Genomic DNA, 21,301 nt, shown 5'->3' on the forward strand with positions numbered 1-21,301 from the left:
ATTATCTTCACCGTGTCCCTCCCTCCCTATCCTCACTCCTTCCCCTCTGCCCCCTCCTTCCCCTTTCTCGCTGTTCTGATTTATGTCGAGCTGGCTATTGACCTCATTCCCTATATTCCTCGCGACTTTGTTCCTCTTTCATTCTTTCTGACTTTTTGGTTCCCCCTTGGTGTTTGATCTCCACTTCTAAATTTTCTGTCTTTAGTGTGAGCCTGTGGTGTGGATTCCTCTCCCCCCATTCCTTTCTCTCATCCTTCCCCACTGTAGCCCCCTTCCCCCAACTAGGTGACCAGCACGTGTAGCCAGTCCGTGTGGTAGGGCTGTTATGTACCTATTTGGCTGAGCCCCCTGACGACACAGGGATCACACTACTGATTCCTGAGCTGTCGTCTCCGTATGTATGCCGTATAGTTGTTGCTTGTCATCCCGGAGCATCGGAATGCCAGCAATGGCCGCTGTGCCAGATGGCCCTAGTTGTGGCACATATGGCGTGTGCAGCTATCAGACTGTAAAAATCTGACCATTCTCAAACGGCCATCTCTTCGAATGGTAGCACGTCATTGAACGCTGCTTCGTGTGACCCTGCAGCCGTTCCTTTCCTGGCCACACCTTGCAGGAGGGCCAGGTTCACCATCTCGGGATAAAACACTTTCCCTGCTATCCGGTCTGTACTACGATGGATGGGGACATAATCACCACCATAAAGCAATTGTTCTTTGTGGAGAATATTGAGGGCAAATATGGCGAAGTGGCGTCTCTCAGTAAGATGCGGTCGGGCTCCCTGTCGATCAAAGCTGCTTCAGCCTCACAGTTTGCAGCTCTTCACACTTGTGATCGTCTCGGTGACATCCTGACGTCTGTTACCTCACACCCGTCTCCGAATATGGTCCAGGGGGTGCTTTTTCGTAGGAATCTCATCCTTCAAACTGATCAGGAACTCTGGGCTATCCTGGAGTAACACAGCATTCATTTTGTTCGAAGTGTGCAGGAGGGTCATAAAGACAACTGCACCTATACCGGTGCCTTTATTCTGGCTTTCAAGGGAGAAGGTCAAGGTTATGTGTTACCAATGTGATGTGAAGCTGTACATGCCACCAAACAGGAGGTGCTTTCAGTGCTTGTTTTTTGGGCATACGTGTTTCCATTGTATAGCGGGACGCCCCCTCCTTCCCCTTTCTCGCTGTTCTGATTTATGTCGAGCTGGCTATTGACCTCATTCCCTATATTCCTCGCGACTTTGTTCCTCTTTCATTCTTTCTGACTTTTTGGTTCCCCCTTGGTGTTTGATCTCCACTTCTAAATTTTCTGTCTTTAGTGTGAGCCTGTGGTGTGGATTCCTCTCCCCCCATTCCTTTCTCTCATCCTTCCCCACTGTAGCCCCCTTCCCCCAACTAGGTGACCAGCACGTGTAGCCAGTCCGTGTGGTAGGGCTGTTATGTACCTATTTGGCTGAGCCCCCTGACGACACAGGGATCACACTACTGATTCCTGAGCTGTCGTCTCCGTATGTATGCCGTATAGTTGTTGCTTGTCATCCCGGAGCATCGGAATGCCAGCAATGGCCGCTGTGCCAGATGGCCCTAGTTGTGGCACATATGGCGTGTGCAGCTATCAGACTGTAAAAATCTGACCATTCTCAAACGGCCATCTCTTCGAATGGTAGCACGTCATTGAACGCTGCTTCGTGTGACCCTGCAGCCGTTCCTTTCCTGGCCACACCTTGCAGGAGGGCCAGGTTCACCATCTCGGGATAAAACACTTTCCCTGCTATCCGGTCTGTACTACGATGGATGGGGACATAATCACCACCATAAAGCAATTGTTCTTTGTGGAGAATATTGAGGGCAAATATGGCGAAGTGGCGTCTCTCAGTAAGATGCGGTCGGGCTCCCTGTCGATCAAAGCTGCTTCAGCCTCACAGTTTGCAGCTCTTCACACTTGTGATCGTCTCGGTGACATCCTGACGTCTGTTACCTCACACCCGTCTCCGAATATGGTCCAGGGGGTGCTTTTTCGTAGGAATCTCATCCTTCAAACTGATCAGGAACTCTGGGCTATCCTGGAGTAACACAGCATTCATTTTGTTCGAAGTGTGCAGGAGGGTCATAAAGACAACTGCACCTATACCGGTGCCTTTATTCTGGCTTTCAAGGGAGAAGGTCAAGGTTATGTGTTACCAATGTGATGTGAAGCTGTACATGCCACCAAACAGGAGGTGCTTTCAGTGCTTGTTTTTTGGGCACACGTGTTTCCATTGTATAGCGGGACGCTCTTTGTGGTGACGCAGATACACTCTCTGTGACAGAAGCTACTGTGTTCCACCACCTTTGTGTGTAATTTGTCGTGACTGCCAGCCTCCGTGCTCACCAGATTGCCCAGCTTACAATAAAGAAAAGAAGATATAGGGGTATAAGTCCCTGGATCATCTATCTTGTACTTAGGCTTGTCAAAAATATGACCGACTCCACCCTGTGTCAAAGTCTTCTACGTTTGCCTCTGTTACATCCTTTCCCCTTCCTACCACTTCCTTACCCAAGTCCTGTCCCCCTCTCTTCTCCCCCCTCTCCTCCGGGTCCCGTGCCCTCCACTCAGGGTGCCACCCCCCCTCCCCAGCTGAGGAAATGCCCCCCTCCTTCGGCGTCTGCCTGTGATGGGGCTCCACGTCTACCACATGTCGGCCACGGGACACACTGTCTGTGCACCCCGAGGTCACCTGCTATGTTTTGGTTCTCGATCTTGCAGAAGCCTGCTCTCCCTTTGTGCCCTTTGCTCCTCAACCTCCAAAAGAGAAGAAGAAGGAACAGAAGACTCCACCCCGGTGCCCACGGAGGTACCATCTCCCCCATCGTAACCTGAGTCTGACATCTGATTGACGGACGTGACCCCATCGTCGTCGGTGATCTGGCGACGTGATTGGCTCCGACCTATGCACCACCCGTTTGGATACACACTTCGAGATCATTCGATGGCACTGTAATGACTATTACCGTCACCTCCCAGAGCTGCAATCCCTTATTGCCTTCTACTCGGCAGCGTGTGTCGATCTCCGGGAAACTCATTTTAATGATGCTCACTCACTGTGCCTTCATGGGTTTCGTGCTTTCTGTCAGAACCAGGTCGGCCCTTTGAGGGCTTCTGGTGGTGTCTACACGTTGGTCCGTACGGATATTCTTAGTACGTGGATCCCACTTCGTACCACATTGGAAGCTGTTACTGTTTGACTTTTGCCTTCTTAATAATGGTTCCCCTATTCATTTTAGTGCTGCATAGAGCACTTTCTTTGCCACTGCTCTTTCCCTCTCTTCCACTCCTCCTCTTCCATCTGTACACTGGTCGCCACACGACGGTCTCTATGTTTGTGACCACTTCCCGTCGATTCTCTCGTCCCCTTTTCACCCCCTGATGACCAGGTTACCCCGCCGGGCTTTCCATCGTGCTGATTGGCCTCTGTATAACACACAGGTCGTGTTTCCACCTTCTTTGTCAGGTTGGATTAATGCATCTGTGATCTGATAATCCGTGCTGGCTGCATTGCCATTCCCCACTGTCCAAGCCCCGTTCGGTGTCGGCCAGTTTCGCAGTGGAGCACGGCTATTGCGATTGCTGTCTGTGATTGTCGTTGCGTCATGCAACATCTTAAGTGACACCTGTCCTCTGCCAGTCATATTACCTTCAAACGTTTTCACATCAAAGCCCCTGTTATTTAATCCAGAAGAGCAAACGGATGTGTTTGTAACACTTTGTCTCCTCTCTAGATTCTTCTGCCCCTTCATCAAGGGTGTGGGTTACACTCCGCACCCTGCAAGGTTGTCAGCAGCAGTCATCCGTTCCAGGCCTTGCCCTTCCAAGTGACATTTGTACTGATCCATCAGTTCTCACAGAACACTTCGCGACCCATTTTGTGATGTCTTCGGCATCGTCCTCCTATCCATCTGAAGCTTCCTGCTTCTGTTTTATCCCTTAACAGGCAGAACCCTATAATGAACCTTTTACTGAATGGGAACTACTTCTGGCAAACTCTTCCCACATTTCAGCTCCTGGCCCTGATTCCATCCCTAACCAATTGCTTCAACACCTCAGTCCTCCTAAATAATAAATAAATCTTCTCAAGACATTTTACCATATTTGGCTCCAATGCCTTTTCCCCTCTCAATGGAGAGACAGTATTGTTGTTCCTGTTCTTAAGCATGACAAGGATCCATTGTCCCTTGATAGTTACCAGCCCTTCAGCCTGACCAATGTTTCCTGTAAGTTATTCAAACAGATGGTGGCTCGTTCGCTCACATCGGTCCTTGAATTTCGGGACCTTTTACCCCCTTACCAGAGCGACTTTTGGGAGGTACGATCTGCAATTGATCATCTGCTTCAATTTGAAACTGCAGTTCAACAGGCCTCTTCTCTGTGGCACGATCTCGTCACTGTTTTCTGCGATCTTTGTAAGGCCTACAACACAGCTTGATGCCAACGTATCCTCCTTATGCTCCACAAGTGGGGTCTTCGTGGCCCCCTCAATTTTTATTTGCCAGTTCCTGTCCCACCGATCATTCAAAGTCCAGTCGGCAATGTTTTCAGATAACGGGGGATCCGGGAGAATGGCATTCCACAGGGCTCTGTGTTATGTGTCCTTTTTCTAATTGCTATTAATGGACTTGTGGCCTCTGTCATACTGTTGGTCACCTGTGCTTCCTATGTGGATGATTTCTGTGTTTGGACTACCTCCCACTCAGTGGCCTCTGCAGAACGACAGCTCCAGGGTGTCATCTGGTGCGCTTCCACACGGACACTCCCGCATGTTTTTCAGTTCTTTCCCTTTAAATTGCAGCTGGTGCACTTCTGTCACTGGACTACAGCTCATCCTGATTTGGAGCTGTACCTCTATTCCCAGCATCTGACTGTGGTCCCCCAGTTCTGTTTCTTGGGTCTTCTTTTTGACAACAAACTTACCTCGTTGGCCCATATCCACTGTCTAAAGGTTGGCTGTTTTCATAAACTCTGTGCCCTTCACTTCCTTGTGGATTGTTCAACCCTTCTCTGCCTTTACTGGCATTGGTTCTGTTCCATATGGACTGTGGCTGTAAGGTTTATGGATCAGGTGCCCCTTTCATATAGTTCCTCTCGGACCTGGTTCACCATCGTGATACCCATTTAGCCGCCGGTGCCTTTTGCACCAGCCCTGTCAATAGTTTTCTGATTGACACTAGGATCCTTCTTTCCATTTGGCAGTCCCAGCTCCTGGTTTCCTATGCCATCACTATCCACTCTTCTCCTGCTCACCTTTCCTATTCTATTATTTTCTTAGCTTTGGATCATTGCCCACCTACTGCTCACCCATGGGTGGGTTTATCGATTGTGCTCTGCCTCGCTTCTCTCCTTCTCTCCACCATGCGTTCTGTCTCCCTTCCTTATCCTCTTCCCCCCATTCTCCCAGCTGCCCCCCCCCCCTATTTGTTAGTACCTCTGTCACGGATTCCAATGGATCCTTTCCAAAGACTGAAAGCCTCCATCACAGCAATGGTGTCCCATTGTGCATTCTGAATGCTTTTACAGGAGTTTCAGCATGCCATTGATTTTTACATCAGTGGCTGTAAATCCATTGATCATGTAGGGTATGCCTTCATCTCCTCTGCTGGCATGGAGCACCATCTCTTGCCTGCCACATGTGGGGTATTTACTGAGGAACTGATGGCCATTATTGGGCCCTGTGTTTTGCTAAACAGTCCTTCCTCACCTAAGTTTTATTATGTACAGACTCAGTGAGTGACCTTATGACTATCACCCGATAGTTTTCCTGCCACCCCTCGGTCTTGGCCACCCACAACCTTGTCGCTGATCTCGGTGATGCTGCTTGTTTGGTTGATTTCCTTTGGGTTCCTGGCCCTGTAGATATCCCAGTCACTGAAATTGCTGATCTGACCACCTCTCTCCCATTCTCCACGAACCCTCTGGGGCCAGATTTAAGGCTTTACATCAAATCCCTTTTTGCTCACTCATGGACTGAATGTTGGGAGGTTACCTCTCTGTCTAATAAACTTCGTGCCATCAAGGAGACTCTCGTCATGTTGGCTTTCTTACCTCTGCCTCTCCTGATGGTAATCTACCATCCTCTGCCATCTTTGTATTGGCCATACTAGATTTACCCATCGTCTTTTTACTGTGCAATGAACCAACCTTCACCCCCTCCTCTGCCCATTCTTTGTAGTTGTGGGGCTGCACTCACAGTAATCCAAATTTTGTTGGACTGCCCGTGGTTTTTGGCCCTTTGCTCTAAATATGCCCTCCCATCCTTCTTGTCTCAGTTGTTAGTGGATGAGCCCTGCACGGTTACGTCTGTTCTCAATTTTCTTCATGAAAGTGGTTTGTACTCTCAGGTATAAGTCCTCGAATCTTCCTCTGAAATTAGTTCCTCAGTTAGCATAGGCGTTGGTTACGGAGACATTAACCTTGCCTCCACACCAGCCAGGTCCTCCTCCCTTTTCCCTACAGGTCAGTGGTGGTGCCGGTGCCCCCCCCCCCCCCCCTCCCCCTGTATGTAGGATTTCTGGAGCACCCATGCTCTCCCTGTTTCCACTTCACCCCCCCCCCCCCCCCCCAATCTCCTGTTCTTTCCTCTACCATCCATGATCATGGGACCAATGACTTCGCTGTTCGGTCCTCTCCCCCAAGTCAACCAACCAACCAACTATAAATACTAGGGACATCAGGAAAATACCAGATAACAGAGTAGGATGGTTACTTCAACAAATTGTAGTACTTAGGAAATGGATGGATGAATATTTGAAAATCATAAAAAACTTTATGCTTTTTGCTATTGGTCTGCAGGAAATGGATGTCTTGTTGAAGATACAGCAACTCAACACTTGCCTTCAATATGTATTCTGGGATATTAACATAGACTTTTCCATTCAGGTTTCCCTGAATTTTCCACAGCCACCCTGCTCACCAAGCTGAGATGTAACCCCAAATACCAACAGGAAAACGTCCACTTATCTCACTTTCCATGAGATAATTCAGATTGAAGCACTCTCTCCATGGTTGATACACCTAGTAATATTAAAACCAGTTAGCTGTTAAGAAACCCACTCACAAATTCATTTATTTGACAAATGCAAAATGAAACAGGTTAACTATAAAACAGGGGGAACAGATTTTATAATGAGTGTTCTGCACCACAATAATGTACAGACAGTTTTATCCGAAACATTTGCATTTACAGTACTCTATACAATCAATTTATTGATATCTTATCTAGACAGGGGCATCAGTAATGACAGCAAATATTTTCTAGTTGGAAAATATGACTCTGCTCCAGTCAGAGTGAATATCCCCTTCCACGGAAGCCGTACGGTGAATCATCTGATACACAGTTGAGCATTACTCATTAGCAGCTCTTTGACATAAAAGCCTCCTCTTCACACTTCTTGCACTTCCAGGAAACAGAGAAATTTATCTTATTTGACAGCAGCTAACAAACAGATAGGCACTACGTCGTCGAACAGACATCAGTCGTCTCTCTCACTGGATGCAGAGGGTCCCCCATTGCCACTTTTCCACCCAATGTGGCCCATTTCAACATAGGGATTCCCCCAACTCGTAGCTGTCGTTGTCGGTCTGCCACATCTCACATTATCTTTGGATGGGCTGTATCAGCTTCAGCGTATGCAATTTTATGACTGTACATTGCCATGTATGAGGCTGTTTCCTTTTGTGCATTACTACCACTCGCAGATTCTTATTTAAGGACTTGTCTTACAGCAAAGTGAGCTTTTTGATATTTTACTAATTACATTAAGGGAAACATGGAGCAAATATCACATGACATTGAAATGGTCACAGTTCATCATATAGGCTATGTCTGTTACCAACACTTCCTGAATGTCAGAATGATCTTTCTTGAAACAAGAAAATCCTTTTCTGAGGTGTTTTCCCAAAAGCACTTACCTCACAGGTTCTGAGCTGCCTTTGTTGCCTTCTCCCCTCTATTAACCTGCTACCAAATAAAACATCTAAATGTGAGGAATTTTTTCACTTGTGAGTCTATTTTACAACACTTGAACAATGTTCATAAATTTCAGTCATGCATGACACATTATGGAACTGCAAGATAGATGCAACAACTGCAAATAAGAAAATAACAGATAATACACCCATAGTGCCGCATCACTTTTACCTGATCAGATGGCACTTGGAGTTAGGCGATGGGTCATGTGTGGACAATGGCTGCTGTAGGGCAAGGAAACTCTCGAGCATGAAGTGTTCTAATTTTGACACAACCACAAGCTGTTTGGCAGAATTGTTTCTGAAAGTCTGGTGGTTTAGACAGTGAAGCAAATTATCTTTGAGGTTCCAACAGACATAACTTTAACAGACATCTGAAATTCAATTAAAAAACGGGGAGTGGGGAGGCACAGAGGGGTTTCAAATTTGTGAATTTTTATCTACTTTTTTTCTCATTTTGTTTGTTTTTGCTTTTGTCAGTAGGTCTGAGTGGATGCTACATGACACTTGTTCAAGGTCAGAGTTTTTTTTCACTGAGGACACCTAGCCCTCCGACCAAACATACTTGACCTACCATGTTGGCACCATTAGACCATGAGTGGGTACAGCTCTGTAATGGTTCACAAAGAAAGACAGCACTTCCTTTGTACACTTCCACATCCTACAGTGTTGCTAGATTGTGCATATGCATAAACTTAGATTCTGAGGGATGGCCAGTTATATTGGCCACCTTACATGAATGAGTGTGACATGGTCTCTGTGGCAGCCAAGTTTTATGTCTGAGATTCTGCATGAGAGCAGCACAAGGACAAAATATAACTAATTCCAGAAAAGAATAACATTAAAAAATAGCAGATAGGAACACTTACAGCAGTGGTTTGATTTTGTTTAACAAACTACTAAACTCTCTAAGAAACTATATGTGGAATGATTTTAACACAAAATAAAAATATTTTCTGATGGAAAGAAGTTTATATTCATTAAACGAATTTTATGACACTGGTTGTAACATAAATCAGTTGTGTATCAGCTTTAATGTAATAAAATTATAAAATAGTTACAAGATGCAACAATTACAGTATATAACATGTTTTCTAAGCGTGATTATTGTCATACTGTTATTTCTGACATTGCAGAAGCCATCATTGTGATGGCTCCATGCAAAGCAAATGTAAATAAATGTTCAAATGGTTCAAATGGCTCTAAGCACTATGGGACTTAACATCTGAGGTCATAAGTCCCCTAGACTTAGAACTACTGAAAGCTAACTAACCTAAGGACATCCATGCACGAGGCACAATTCGAACGTGTGACTGTAGCAGCAGCACGGTCCTGGACTGAAGCATCTAGAACCACTCGGCCACAGCGGCCAGCATAAATAAATGTAAATAGGACATGTGTTGTCCCTCAGAATCAGTCACCACATGCAAATAAAACTAACTGTACCAGAAAATATCTGTGCTCTTACTTGGAACATCTTATTTTATAGTTTTCATTCACGAGTATGATTCAATGGCAAAAAGGATGTTTGGTTACTTCTCACTTCTCTGGGGAGCTACATATCACCACAAATAAAGTGAATGAATGTAAGTCTGTTAAAGTTACTCTTTGCTTTCTGATGTGAAGGTGAAACTTCATTGATACAAGAAGGGAGCCAGTAGTACCATAATATTTTATTTTTCCAAGTAGAATTTTAAGGTCCACACAAAGGCCTTGGGAAGTTCACATAATGTACCAACAATAACAGTATCACAATTTGCCTGAAACTGATTTTTTGTATTAGCGACAAAATCATTAAGGAGTATATCTCGTTTTAAGTTTTTTAAAGCAGCTGCAAGTCGCACTTTGTATTTTTTATTTACCAGTTTCACTCTTCAAATGAACAAGAGCATAATTGAAATATACAGTTTAAATTTGGCTGACAGCATTAAAGATGCCTTTAAGCTTAGCTGACAGCTCTAAAGATTAAACTTACTGTACTATAGGACTTAAGTTTACGTTTAAAGTACAGTAGTGAATGATGACATTGACGGTGCCAAAGGGGAAATTGTATTGTCGTTTGGATCTGCCATGCTTTCATTTATGAGACCATATGGGGCTCCTTTATAGAAAGTGTTCTAAAAAAGCCAGAGTGAGTTGATAACAGTTGCTGTGGTGAGTTTTCAGATAATCAGATCTAAAGATAGCTGTACTGCCTGGAACTGGTCATTAAAAATCTAGACTTAGTAAGCCAAATTTGCAGTTAGAAATTTATGCTATGGAAAATGACTCAGTAGTGTATTGAAGTCCTTATTTTCAACAAAAGTGAAATTCATAATTCTGGAAGGGGTGAATTTCTTATCCCAGTTTTTGTATGTGAATTCACTACCACGTATGTTAAATCGTTTAGGAAATATCCCTTGAGTCACTGACAAGTTACAAAGATAATTGTCAAGCCAGCCCTATCACGTCAGCGCAACATTTTAATATTCGATGATTAACTGAAACCCTCAGCTGCCGACAGGTGTTGTTGATTTACCTCGATGTGGACAGCTGAAAATGTGTGCCCTGACCGGGACTCAAACCCGGGATCTCCTGCTTACATGGCAGACGCTCTGTCCATCTGAGCCACGGAGGACACAGATGAATAGCGCGACTTCAGGGACTTATCCCTTGCACGCTTCCCGTGAGACCCACATTCCCAACTGTTCACAATTCTACATATGTAATGCACTTTATAGATATCTGCCCATTCACTAATTACTCGCGCACACTTTGGCGATTCCCGTAAGAGTTTGGGCAACCTGTGCACATTCGCACAGACGAAGGTCAATGGCTGGGTAGCCTTTAACTGTATATATGGAAACAGTAACTGTTCTCGAAAGAACAGATACTGTTGATGACCGTGTAGCTTTTCCCTGGAATAAATGACGATTAACTGAAACCCTCAGCTGCCGACAGGTGTTGCTGATGTACCTTGATGTGGGCAGCTGAAAATGTGTGCCCCGACCGGGACTCGAACCCGGGGTCTCCTGATTACATGGCAGATGCTCTATCCATCTGAGCCACCGAGGACACAGATGAATAGCGCGACTGCAGGGACTTATCCCTTGCATGCTTCCCGTGAGACCCACATTCCCAACTGTCCAAAATTCTACATATGTAATGCACTTTATAGATATTTGCCCATCCACTCATTACAGATGGATAGAGCATCTGCCATGTAAGCAGGAGATCCCAGGTTCGAGTCCCGGTCGGGGCACACATTTTCAGCTGTCCACATCAAGGTAAATCAACAACACCTGTCGGCAGCTGAGGATTTCAGTTAATCATCATTTATTCCAGGGAAAAGCTGCATGGTCATCCACAGTATCTGTTGTTTCGAGAACAGTTACTGTTTCCATATATACAGTTAAAGGCTACCCAGCCATTGACTTTCGTCTGTGCGAATGCGCACAGGTTGCCCAAACACTTACGGGAATCGCCAAAGTGTGCGCGAGTAATGAGTGGATGGGCAGATATCTATAAAGTGCATTACATATGTAGAATTGTGGACAGTTGGGAATGTGGGTCTCACGGGAAGCATGCAAGGGATAAGTCCCTGCAGTCACGATATTCATCTGTGTCCTCGGTGGCTCAGATGGATAGAGTGTCTGCCATGTAAGCAGGAGATCCTGGGTTCGAGTCCTGGTCGGGGCACACATTTTCAGCTGTCCACATCGAGGTAAATCAACGACACCTGTCGGCAGCTGAGGGTTTCAGTTAATCATCATTTATTCCAGGGAAAAGCTGCACGGTCATCAACTGTATCTGTTCTTTTGAGAACAGTTACTGTTTCCATATATACATTTGAATATTCTGCTGCAAACAGCATCATAACCAGATGAACTATCATGTCATATTAACATAGTGGTTTTTGAAATCTACTTAAGTGTTGTGTTTCTCAAACTAATGTCTGTTGGTGGTGTAAACAGCATCACCTAGAATAAAACCAAAGTACACGTCACATCGGAAAGGCCAGATCACATCTAAAATGAGCTACCTCACAGGTCAACAGCTGTGTTAGATGTGATCTGACTCCTGTAATCCTATATACTGTTATGACAACTTATGTCTGGCTTCAACAAGCATGAGAACTTGATAAAGTGGCTTAAATCTTGAAATAAGTTGTGACAAAGGAATAAAAATATGAAGTGTATCTGTGGAAAAGTTATTTCCTGAAGCATCATCTTCATTCTGACATGAGGTGCATTCACTGTGATGTGCTGGCTTTCAACCTTAATGGCATAATGTAGGATATGACCCAAACAGTTACCTACACTCCATACTCGAGACACACATCATCCTTTCCAAAATATCTCTCAAAAAATGCCTAAATTGTAGCTGAAATCAGTGTCTACACATGGCTTAAAGCCTGTTAGTCGGCAAGAACCATAAGAATTCTCATTCCTTCCTCCCCCCCCCCTCCCCTCCCCCCTCCCTCCTTGCTCTCTAACTACAGTATAGTAATACAGTTTGTTGATTTTATTAACAATGTTCCTTAAAACCTTGGGTTGCTTGTAAAACTGTTTTTGAACTTGTTAGCTTGTGCATGCTTTTGTCCACAGTCTTCGGAGCAATAAAGCTGGTGGAGATACTTGGACTAAAGCTAATACACTTACTGAATCTGATGGCTCTTCTCACAGATTTGAGACACATGACTATAAACCAACATTCTAATCTGATCCTAACATTACCACTGCAAATTACGTCTGGCATTTAACAGTAATCATTGCTGTGAAATTACCAAATCAGCTTGAAGCTTCAATATGATGTCCTGTGAGTGGCAATGGTGTCAGTCAGTGCAGTGCTAAAAATTACTAAAAATTACCAGCATCAGTCATCACAAAGGCTGTAGTACAACCCAACACATGGAAACAATATTCTCATTCCTTTCACTAATTCATGTTTGTGACAACTCTGCAGCTGTTTTACACTTCATCTACATCTACATACATATTCTGCAAACCTCTTTGAAGTGAACAGAAGATGGCACTCAACATTGCACTGTATGTTAGTGTTTCCTCCTGTTTCAGTCTCTTGGGTATATATGAACAATATATATTTTTATGTGAAAGTGGGTGCGCCAAAATGTACTGCACAGAATGCCATAGATCTCTTGTATACTCTGTGGCATTACCTTAACGACATAGTGTAATGCACTGTTAATGTTAAAATTCAGCTTGACTTGTTCCTGCATTTTTCATATTCAGAATTACTTATTTCACTGTGTTTGTTCTGACACAGTCACACATGGAGCGTGGGAAGAATGATTCTTTAAATGCCTCTGTGTGCAATGTAATCAGTATAGTCTCATCACTGTAATCGAGCAGTATAAGCTTGAGTACATTTCTAGATTCTTTGCTTAATACTGTGTGTAAATATAGAACCATAACAGCTCTAATATCTCCCTCCCTACAATGTGGGAGTAAGAAGTTCTTTAACATGCATTTCAAGCTGGTTTTTAATAGTTTTCTTTCAAAAACTGTAGGTTGAACCTTGTCAGGCTGCTTCTGAGCTCATTACTACACTTTTACACTTCATTTCAAAATTAAAATTTTTGCATTGATTATTGAATTGAAGAAGAGTACTCAGTGAAAGTTAATCATTACAGGATTTGTAAATTGACTATTTTGCTAAAATAATCCAGAACTGAAAATTTTTCAGTAGCAAAAGCATGATGTAATTTGTAAATAATAGAGCTGTTGTAGTTCTCATTTCTGTGTCTGCTAAGAAAAACTGGAGAGGAATTCTTATTTATGCAAGATGTTGTTTTATTGTTTTGTTTTCATCCAAACAGGTTTTATCACTTTTTGTGCCATCTTCATTAGATTTAGGCCTATTTGTGCATTTTCTTTCTCACATGAAGCTATTAATTGAATATGAAGTGTCAAGCTAACATGCTCAATTCTCTTGCTGTTGTTGCTACATGTAGATTTGTATGATTTGTTAGCCAAGCACAGTTTCTGCCACCACTTCACATGTTGTTCTTATAACATGCTTGGCTAACAAATTATACAAAATGCATGTGCAATGACAACAGCAAAAGAAACAATTGCATTAAGGGGGGTAGGACGTCAAACGGGCCGATTTGGACCAGGAGAGGCACCACAGGACATTTTAATTTCCACTGTCTATACTTTTACAAATGAATTCATAAAACTTTGTCAGCAAGACTAGGAAGGATTCAGAATTCACACTCATAGTGGTGAAAGTTCAAAACCATAACAAAATATGTGAAATTTCATCATTTTTTTCACTTGCTATTGGCTGCATTTGTTACTATAGGTACATATTTTTTCATAAGTAAGAGAGATTCTTCGATGAATTTTACACAGCATACAAACTGTACTTACAGGGGTATGAAACTCTAGAATTTAGTTAATTTATGAAAAAATGATTGAGGTGTTACATTTTAAACTTCATGTTTGGAAAAAATCTCAAATTTTATTGCTAATTATCTAAATTTTTACTACAGTTTTTAATAATTCTAGAGTTTCATACACCTGTAAGTATATTTTGTATGCTGTGCAAAATTCATCGAAGAATCTCACTTCCTTATGAAGAAAAGTGTACCTACAGCAACAAATGCAGCCAATAGTAAGTGAAAAAATGATGAAATTTCACAAGTAAAAATATTTATTTTGTTATGTTTTTGAACTTCCACTGCTATGGGTATGAATCCTGGATCCTTTCTGGTCGTGTTGACATAATTGTATGGATTTATTCGTAAAAGTATAGACAGTGGATATTAAAATGTCCCGTAGTGCCTCTCATGCTCCAAGTCAGCCCGTTTGACGTCCTACCCCCTTAACTTTACACAAGCAATAGAAGAAACACTAAAACAAACACAATGACAAACAGTAGACTGAATAGTGCATTTGAAACAACCAGTATATACAAGTAGTAGCTTGATGTGAAGAAGAAAATAGACAAATAAACATACTGAAAGTAGCACAAAAGTGCTGAAATATGTCTGGGTGAAACTAAAACTGTAAAACTGTGTCTTGCATATGGCACAATTCCTCTCCAGTTTTTAATTGATGGTTTTTTATACTCAAAGAGTTTGAGAAATAAAATTTATTTATGAAAATTAATTAATGTAGTTTTCATACATTAAAAGGATTTGTAAATAATTTGATTTGGAGGATGTTTTAATATATGTTATCTTAGAATACACTTAAATAACTATATTTTCATCCTTTGAATTGCTCTGGCCGTTAGTTGTTTTTCATTTATATCAGTCCAGTATACCGGAGCTATTATCTATTGTATGTATCAAATTACAGTTTTTGAGTGTCAGACAGACACAATGAAACTAATATTATAAATATTTAAGCTTACAGGCAACAACAGTAACAACAACAGTAGCCATGTGTGTTGGTTGTACCTCTGAGGAAGGACTTTTTTCTGAAAGCTTAAATATTTCTGTTATTCTTTTCATTGTGACTGTTTTTGACTCAGTGCCTCCTTATTCTGTTGTTGTTGTTATCTCATCATGGACTTTCCACCAGTTGAAATCTTGACTTCTTTTGTATGCATAGCTACGACGAGACACTGAGGCTGTGGGACACACGTAGCACACAGCAACCTATCTCGTCACTTCCACTGGGTGGTGGAATCTGGCGTGTCAAATGGGATCCCTATACAGGGGAGCACATCGTTGCTGCTTGTATCTATGGCGGTTTTCGGTTAGTTCAGTCTAAACGGGGCTGCCTGCAACTGCTCGGCGAGTACGAGGGGGAGCACACTAGCATTGCCTACGGAGCTGACTGGTGCCATGCACCATCTCCAAAGCAGGATGACTCATTCCTCATCAGCACATGTTCCTTCTATGACCACATGTTGTGTGTTTCTGCTGTTAGATTGTACAAAGATGACTGTGTAAGCTAAAACTGCTGATAGCTGTAGCTGAGTGAAATGAGAGATACACTTTATTGTACAATGAAAGAAAAATACATATAACAATAAATAAATAATTTAGCATGTAATGAAATGATGATTAATAATATAATTTGGTGGATACTGATAATAAAGTTGGTATCTCCCTAACAGTGTATGCACTGCACAAGTTTTTCTAACAGTGCAAGTTATTCTGCGTGAAAAAAATTTCATTCGTGTGACTTACTTAAACTCCACAGTTTTTTGTCAAAGAAATGTCATGAGAACGCCACATCCAATCTCTTCTTTCAGGTGCTAAACACAATATTACACATACAATATATCAGTAGTAATTGCGTGAACAAAAGTTAACTACCGTACCTAGAAATAGTCGATGCTTAAAGTTTTACATTACTTAATTATCTTCTTGAAAGGCTGTCAACTTTGCAATAATTCCTAATTCAGTACATTAGCACACTTTTTCATATCTTCAAGTACACTTATTTGTGCAAATATGGAAGTAGCAGAAATGTACATTCTACTCCCAGAAATACTCAGATGAAACAAGGTGAAAAATAGTTGTTCATTGAAAAAGATGAACACTGGGTGAGAAGCTAACTCTAGTGGTACAACATACACGATGTTATCATTTGATCGTCTACAAGTAATAAATGAGAAAATTTACATACAGTCGCATGTAAAAAATTCTATATATGGTAATGGATGCTACACTCACCTAATAATGACATGAATCACACAAAGTATTATTGATAGAGTCATTAAGTACATGGTTCATTTCATATATTTCTCACAAAAACAAGTCTGCCAGTTCTTGGATATTCACAGCAATGTTGAGAAGAGTCATAGGAATCATTTATGAGATCTGTACAGTTTTGCAGTTAACAAAGTATTTGAAAAAGAGCCAAATAAATAGCATAAACTAAATGCTAATTGCATTCACATTTAATAGTAGTGTTCATATGACATCATTTGTTCTACAGGCTACACCATGGCTTTACACAATAAATGAGGAGTGATGTGACAAGTGCATGTAGTTATAGTATACATAGCTGAATAACTAAATGTGGGAATATTCATCGGTATTCGTTCAGCCACCACATACTTGTAATATGACCATACAAATAACAGGGCGGTTGGGTTGGTATTATGCTTTCATATGAGACTCATGTTCAATTTTGATCCGTGTGTTAAGATACCGTTACATGATTCCGAGAACAGATTCAAATTTTGTTTTTACAGTTTTTTGATCTCTCTCATTCAAATTAGAGATTACATTCTGATTTTCTCAGGTCGCCTGCATTTGATGGGTTGCCTAGTAACAGGAACATCAGATTCAACAGCTGAGTGGTGTATAGCAAGATTGTGACCCAGCTTCCAGCCAGCAGACAAGCAGTATACCATGTATGAAACAGGAAAATTGTACAACAGAATTTTCTTTATAGAAAATACAGATCTTCCTGGGAGGAAGTATTCATAACTGCAGCGGTAAAGGGGAGAGTGGGGAGGGCGGGGGCGAGGGGGGGGGGGGGAGAGAAAAGAGTTATATTTCAATTCTCAATTATAGTACGAATGTTCTAGTAGAGTGTGTGTGTGTGTGTGTGTGTGTGTGTGTGTGTGTGTGTGTGTGTGTGTGTGTTTAATTATCTCCATATTCAGAGGGAAGAATATGTGTGTCATTCATAAAAGCAAACTCGTTGAATACATCTTTTGGTCCTCAGCTCTCACTCAAGACATAGCAAAAGTTGAAGACAAAACAGCAATGTGTGGATTATTAAGAAGTACAACGCAGTGTTCCTTCAGACCTGCATGCATGTCTGAAAGAACAGGCACTGTAGTTGACTACAGCCATCAACAAATACAGGAAATGAATCTGCAGTTGCAAATATGAGCCTGCTAAGGCTGTATATCAGAATGAGCACAATTAAAATTTGAGCCAGGCATAGACTTGGACCCAATTTTTCACCTTTACACCAACAGTCACCTTAACTGTTTCAAATGTCTGTGCACAGATCACAGCCAGACCGAAACTTACGTATGTCACCACCCCCGTGTCACAACCTAAACTTGTAGATTACGGATATTCCTGCCAAGGAAGTAAATGTTTATTGAGAGGCAAGTGCCCGGTATTGGCAAGTAAAGATGAAATAGCAGTGCCTTTGTTGCAAATATGCAGGCATGCGTGGGTGCGTGCGTATCTGAATGATCATTGTGTCGTACTACTTAATTACACGAGCACTGCTATTTTATCTTTATTTGCCAATACCGTGCTCTCAACTCTCAATAAATTATGTCCTTCACGAACAGGAATATACATAAATGTAAGAGCGCATGTCGTGATATGAGGATGATGACTTATGGAAGTTTTGAGTCCGGTCACGATTGGTGCACAGATAGCCGAAGCAGTTAAGGCGACTACTTGCGTAAAGCAGTCAATTCGGGTTTGGACCTCAGTCCACCACAAATTTTTGTAGTCATCATTTTAACATACAGCTGGAGGTGGTTCATATTCGCAACTGTGAATACGTGTACTGTGGACAAAGAAACGTGTCAGTAGCTGTCTGACGTCAGTGCACCTTCAGATACGTTACGCTGCAGCTCTCACGGTAGTGCTGTGTGTTATCTGCATCCAAAACTACTAGTGCACATACTGTCCAGTTGTCTACATGGCACTTGGCAGCACACCAAATTCTAATTCTGACAGTCAGACAGAGTAACAGTCGAATTATTTCACTACCCACTCGGCACACAGTACCTAGTGTTCCTTCGAGTGACTGACTGACACCTCAAGACAGGAGAGTGTTCTTCTGGGACGATCACACCTACACGGATTTCACTCAGTCCTCTTTGTACTGTGAAATGTTGGAGCTTGCTGGTCTTCCATTGGTGAAGCAGTTTTATCCACTTAGTCACATTGTTCACACCACATTATGGAAATGAGTTGTAATACATTATTCTTTTAACCATCAGTCCTCTGACTGGTTTGATGCGGCCTGCCACGAATTCGTCTCTGTGCTAATTTCTTCATCTCAGAATAGCACTTGGGACCTACGTCCTCAATTATCTGCTGGATGTATTCCAGTCTCTGTCATCCTCTGTAGTTTTTGCCCTCTATAGCTCCCTATAATACCATGAAAGTCATTTCCTGGTGTCTTAACAGGTGTCCTATCGTCCTGTCCCTTCTCCTTGTTAGTGTTTTCCACATATTCCTTTCCTCCCTGATTCTGTCCAGAACCTCCTCATTCGTCACCTTATCGGACCACATAATTTTCAACATTCATCTACAGCTGCGCATCTCAGATGCTTCAATTCTTTTCCAGTTTTCCCACAGACCATATTTCACTGCCACACAATTCTGTGCTCCAAACGTATATTCTCGGAATTTCTTCTTCAAATTGAGGCCTATGTTTGACATTAGTAGACTTCTCTTGGCCACGAACGCCCTTTTTGCCAGTGCTAGTCTGCTTTTGATGTCCTCCTTGCTCTGTCCATAATTGATTATTTTGCTGTCTAAGTAGCAGAATTCCTTAACTTCATCTACTTTGCGAGTATTGATCCTGATGTTAAGTTCCTCGCTGTTCTCATTTCTGCTACTTCTCATTACTTTTGTCTTTCTTCGATTTACTCTCAATCCGTATTCTGTACTCATTAGACTGTCAATTCCATTCAGCATATCCTGTAATTCTTCACTTTGACTCAGGATAGCAATGTCATCAAGCAAATTGTACCACTGATGTCCTTTCACCTCGAGTTTTAATTCCACTCCTGAACTTTTATTTCTAACGTCACATTGTCGATGTACAGATTGAACTACATCCCTACAGATTGAACTACATCCCTGTCTTACACCCTTTTTAATCTGAACATTTCATTTTTGATTATCCACTCTTATTATTCCCTCTTGGCTCCTGTACATATTGTATATTAGCCACCTCTCAATAGCTAAGCTTGTAGCTTACTCTCTGTAACTTTTTCTCAGAATTTTGAACATCTTGCACCATTTTACATTGTTGTATGCTTTTGCTAAGTTGGCGAATCCTATGAGAATGTTTTGATTTTCTTTTAGTCGATGTCAGAATTGGCTCTCTGGTGCCCTTTCCTTCCGTAAAGCCAAACGGATTGTCATCTAACACATCCTCTATTTTTTTTCCATTCTTCTGTATATTATTGTTGTCAGTAACTTGGATGCACGAGCTGCTAAACTGATTGTGTAATAATTCTCACACCTGTCAGCTCTTGTAGTCTTTGGAATTGTGTGGATGACATTTTTCCAAAAGTCAGATGGTATGTTGCCTGACTCGTACATTCTACACACCAACGTAAATAGTCATTTTGGTGCAACTTCACACCAACACAGATTTCACTGTATAGAGAGTCAAAATGTCTCGAACTTCATCCCACAGTCAGTCCATTTACACATTTGTCCCTAATATCACAAGTTAAGAAATTGTACCACTTGTTTGTCACTAATGCAATTAGAAACTGAGTGAATAAATAAGTAACAGTTATGAAGACAACATAATTTCAGCAATAATAATATCAAGTTTGTTGAATAAAGAATGACCATCTTTTTTGTGACACCATTCCTCTACTCAGTCCTATAATTTTGATAGTCCTCCACAAAATAGGCTCCTTTAGATGTGCTCTACTTGTCCCTCCATTTCTGCCAATCTGGAACCATTTTCTAAAGGCACTTTAGAATCACCCTCACAGCCTTCACTACTGCTTTTGGTGACGGAAAATGCCTCCCATGTAGGTGTTTCTTCAGGTTAGGAAACAGAAAAACATTATGCAAGGATAAAATCTGGACTATAGGGATAGTGAGAGATGCATTTCACATTGATTTGACATGTATACAGGTACAACATACTGATAAACCATTCCATGAGTATCAAGAAATGAATGACCATAACTTTTCTTAAAGAAGCTGTTGCTTTTGCTTTTTTGGGGAGCTGGTGGTGGAGGTGATTTCCAAGCTGAGCTTTCCTGTTTGCTGTCAGTATCAAAATTATGTAACAAGATTTCATCACTTTGAAAGAAACTCTGGATCTTCCTGTAACATAACTTCAACTGTATGCGGCCCTGCACAAGAATATCCTTTTGTATGGGAATTGACAGGCTTGGAACCAACCACACACAAACACGCCTCGTGTGCAAATTTCTATTGTCAGCTTCTGGTGACACCTATTGAAATTTTCAGTATTTCTGTAAGTGTTCATATGTTTATTTGTCAATGCTATTTCATGATTGCAGCAGCAGTGCTGATGTTTTCTTCCATAAGAGAAGTAACTGGAGCACCAGGTCCATCTTTCTTTGAAACTGATCACCTTCCTTTGTTAAACAATTTAAACCATCTGTCAGATGTGCTGCAGGGAAGAACGAACTCTCT

At 42.0% G+C, this 21,301-nt stretch overlaps 1 protein-coding gene across 3 annotated transcripts in view; it reads left to right on the plus strand.

The window, feature by feature from the left end:
- The window catches only part of LOC124596494 (diphthine methyltransferase), a 140,005-nt gene extending 123,996 nt beyond the window's left edge, over positions 1-16,009 (plus strand). For all 3 annotated transcript variants that reach the window (XM_047135652.1, XM_047135653.1, XM_047135651.1), the window contains one exon: positions 15,558-16,009. In XM_047135652.1, the coding sequence (XP_046991608.1) occupies positions 15,558-15,906 (349 nt within the window). In that variant the 3' untranslated portion in view covers positions 15,907-16,009. The remainder of the gene's footprint in view (positions 1-15,557) is intronic.
- The last annotated feature ends 5,292 nt before the right edge of the window (positions 16,010-21,301 follow it).

The sequence above is a fragment of the Schistocerca americana genome, chromosome 2, assembly GCF_021461395.2.
Source record: "Schistocerca americana isolate TAMUIC-IGC-003095 chromosome 2, iqSchAmer2.1, whole genome shotgun sequence".
NCBI classification, from domain to species: domain Eukaryota; kingdom Metazoa; phylum Arthropoda; class Insecta; order Orthoptera; family Acrididae; genus Schistocerca; species Schistocerca americana.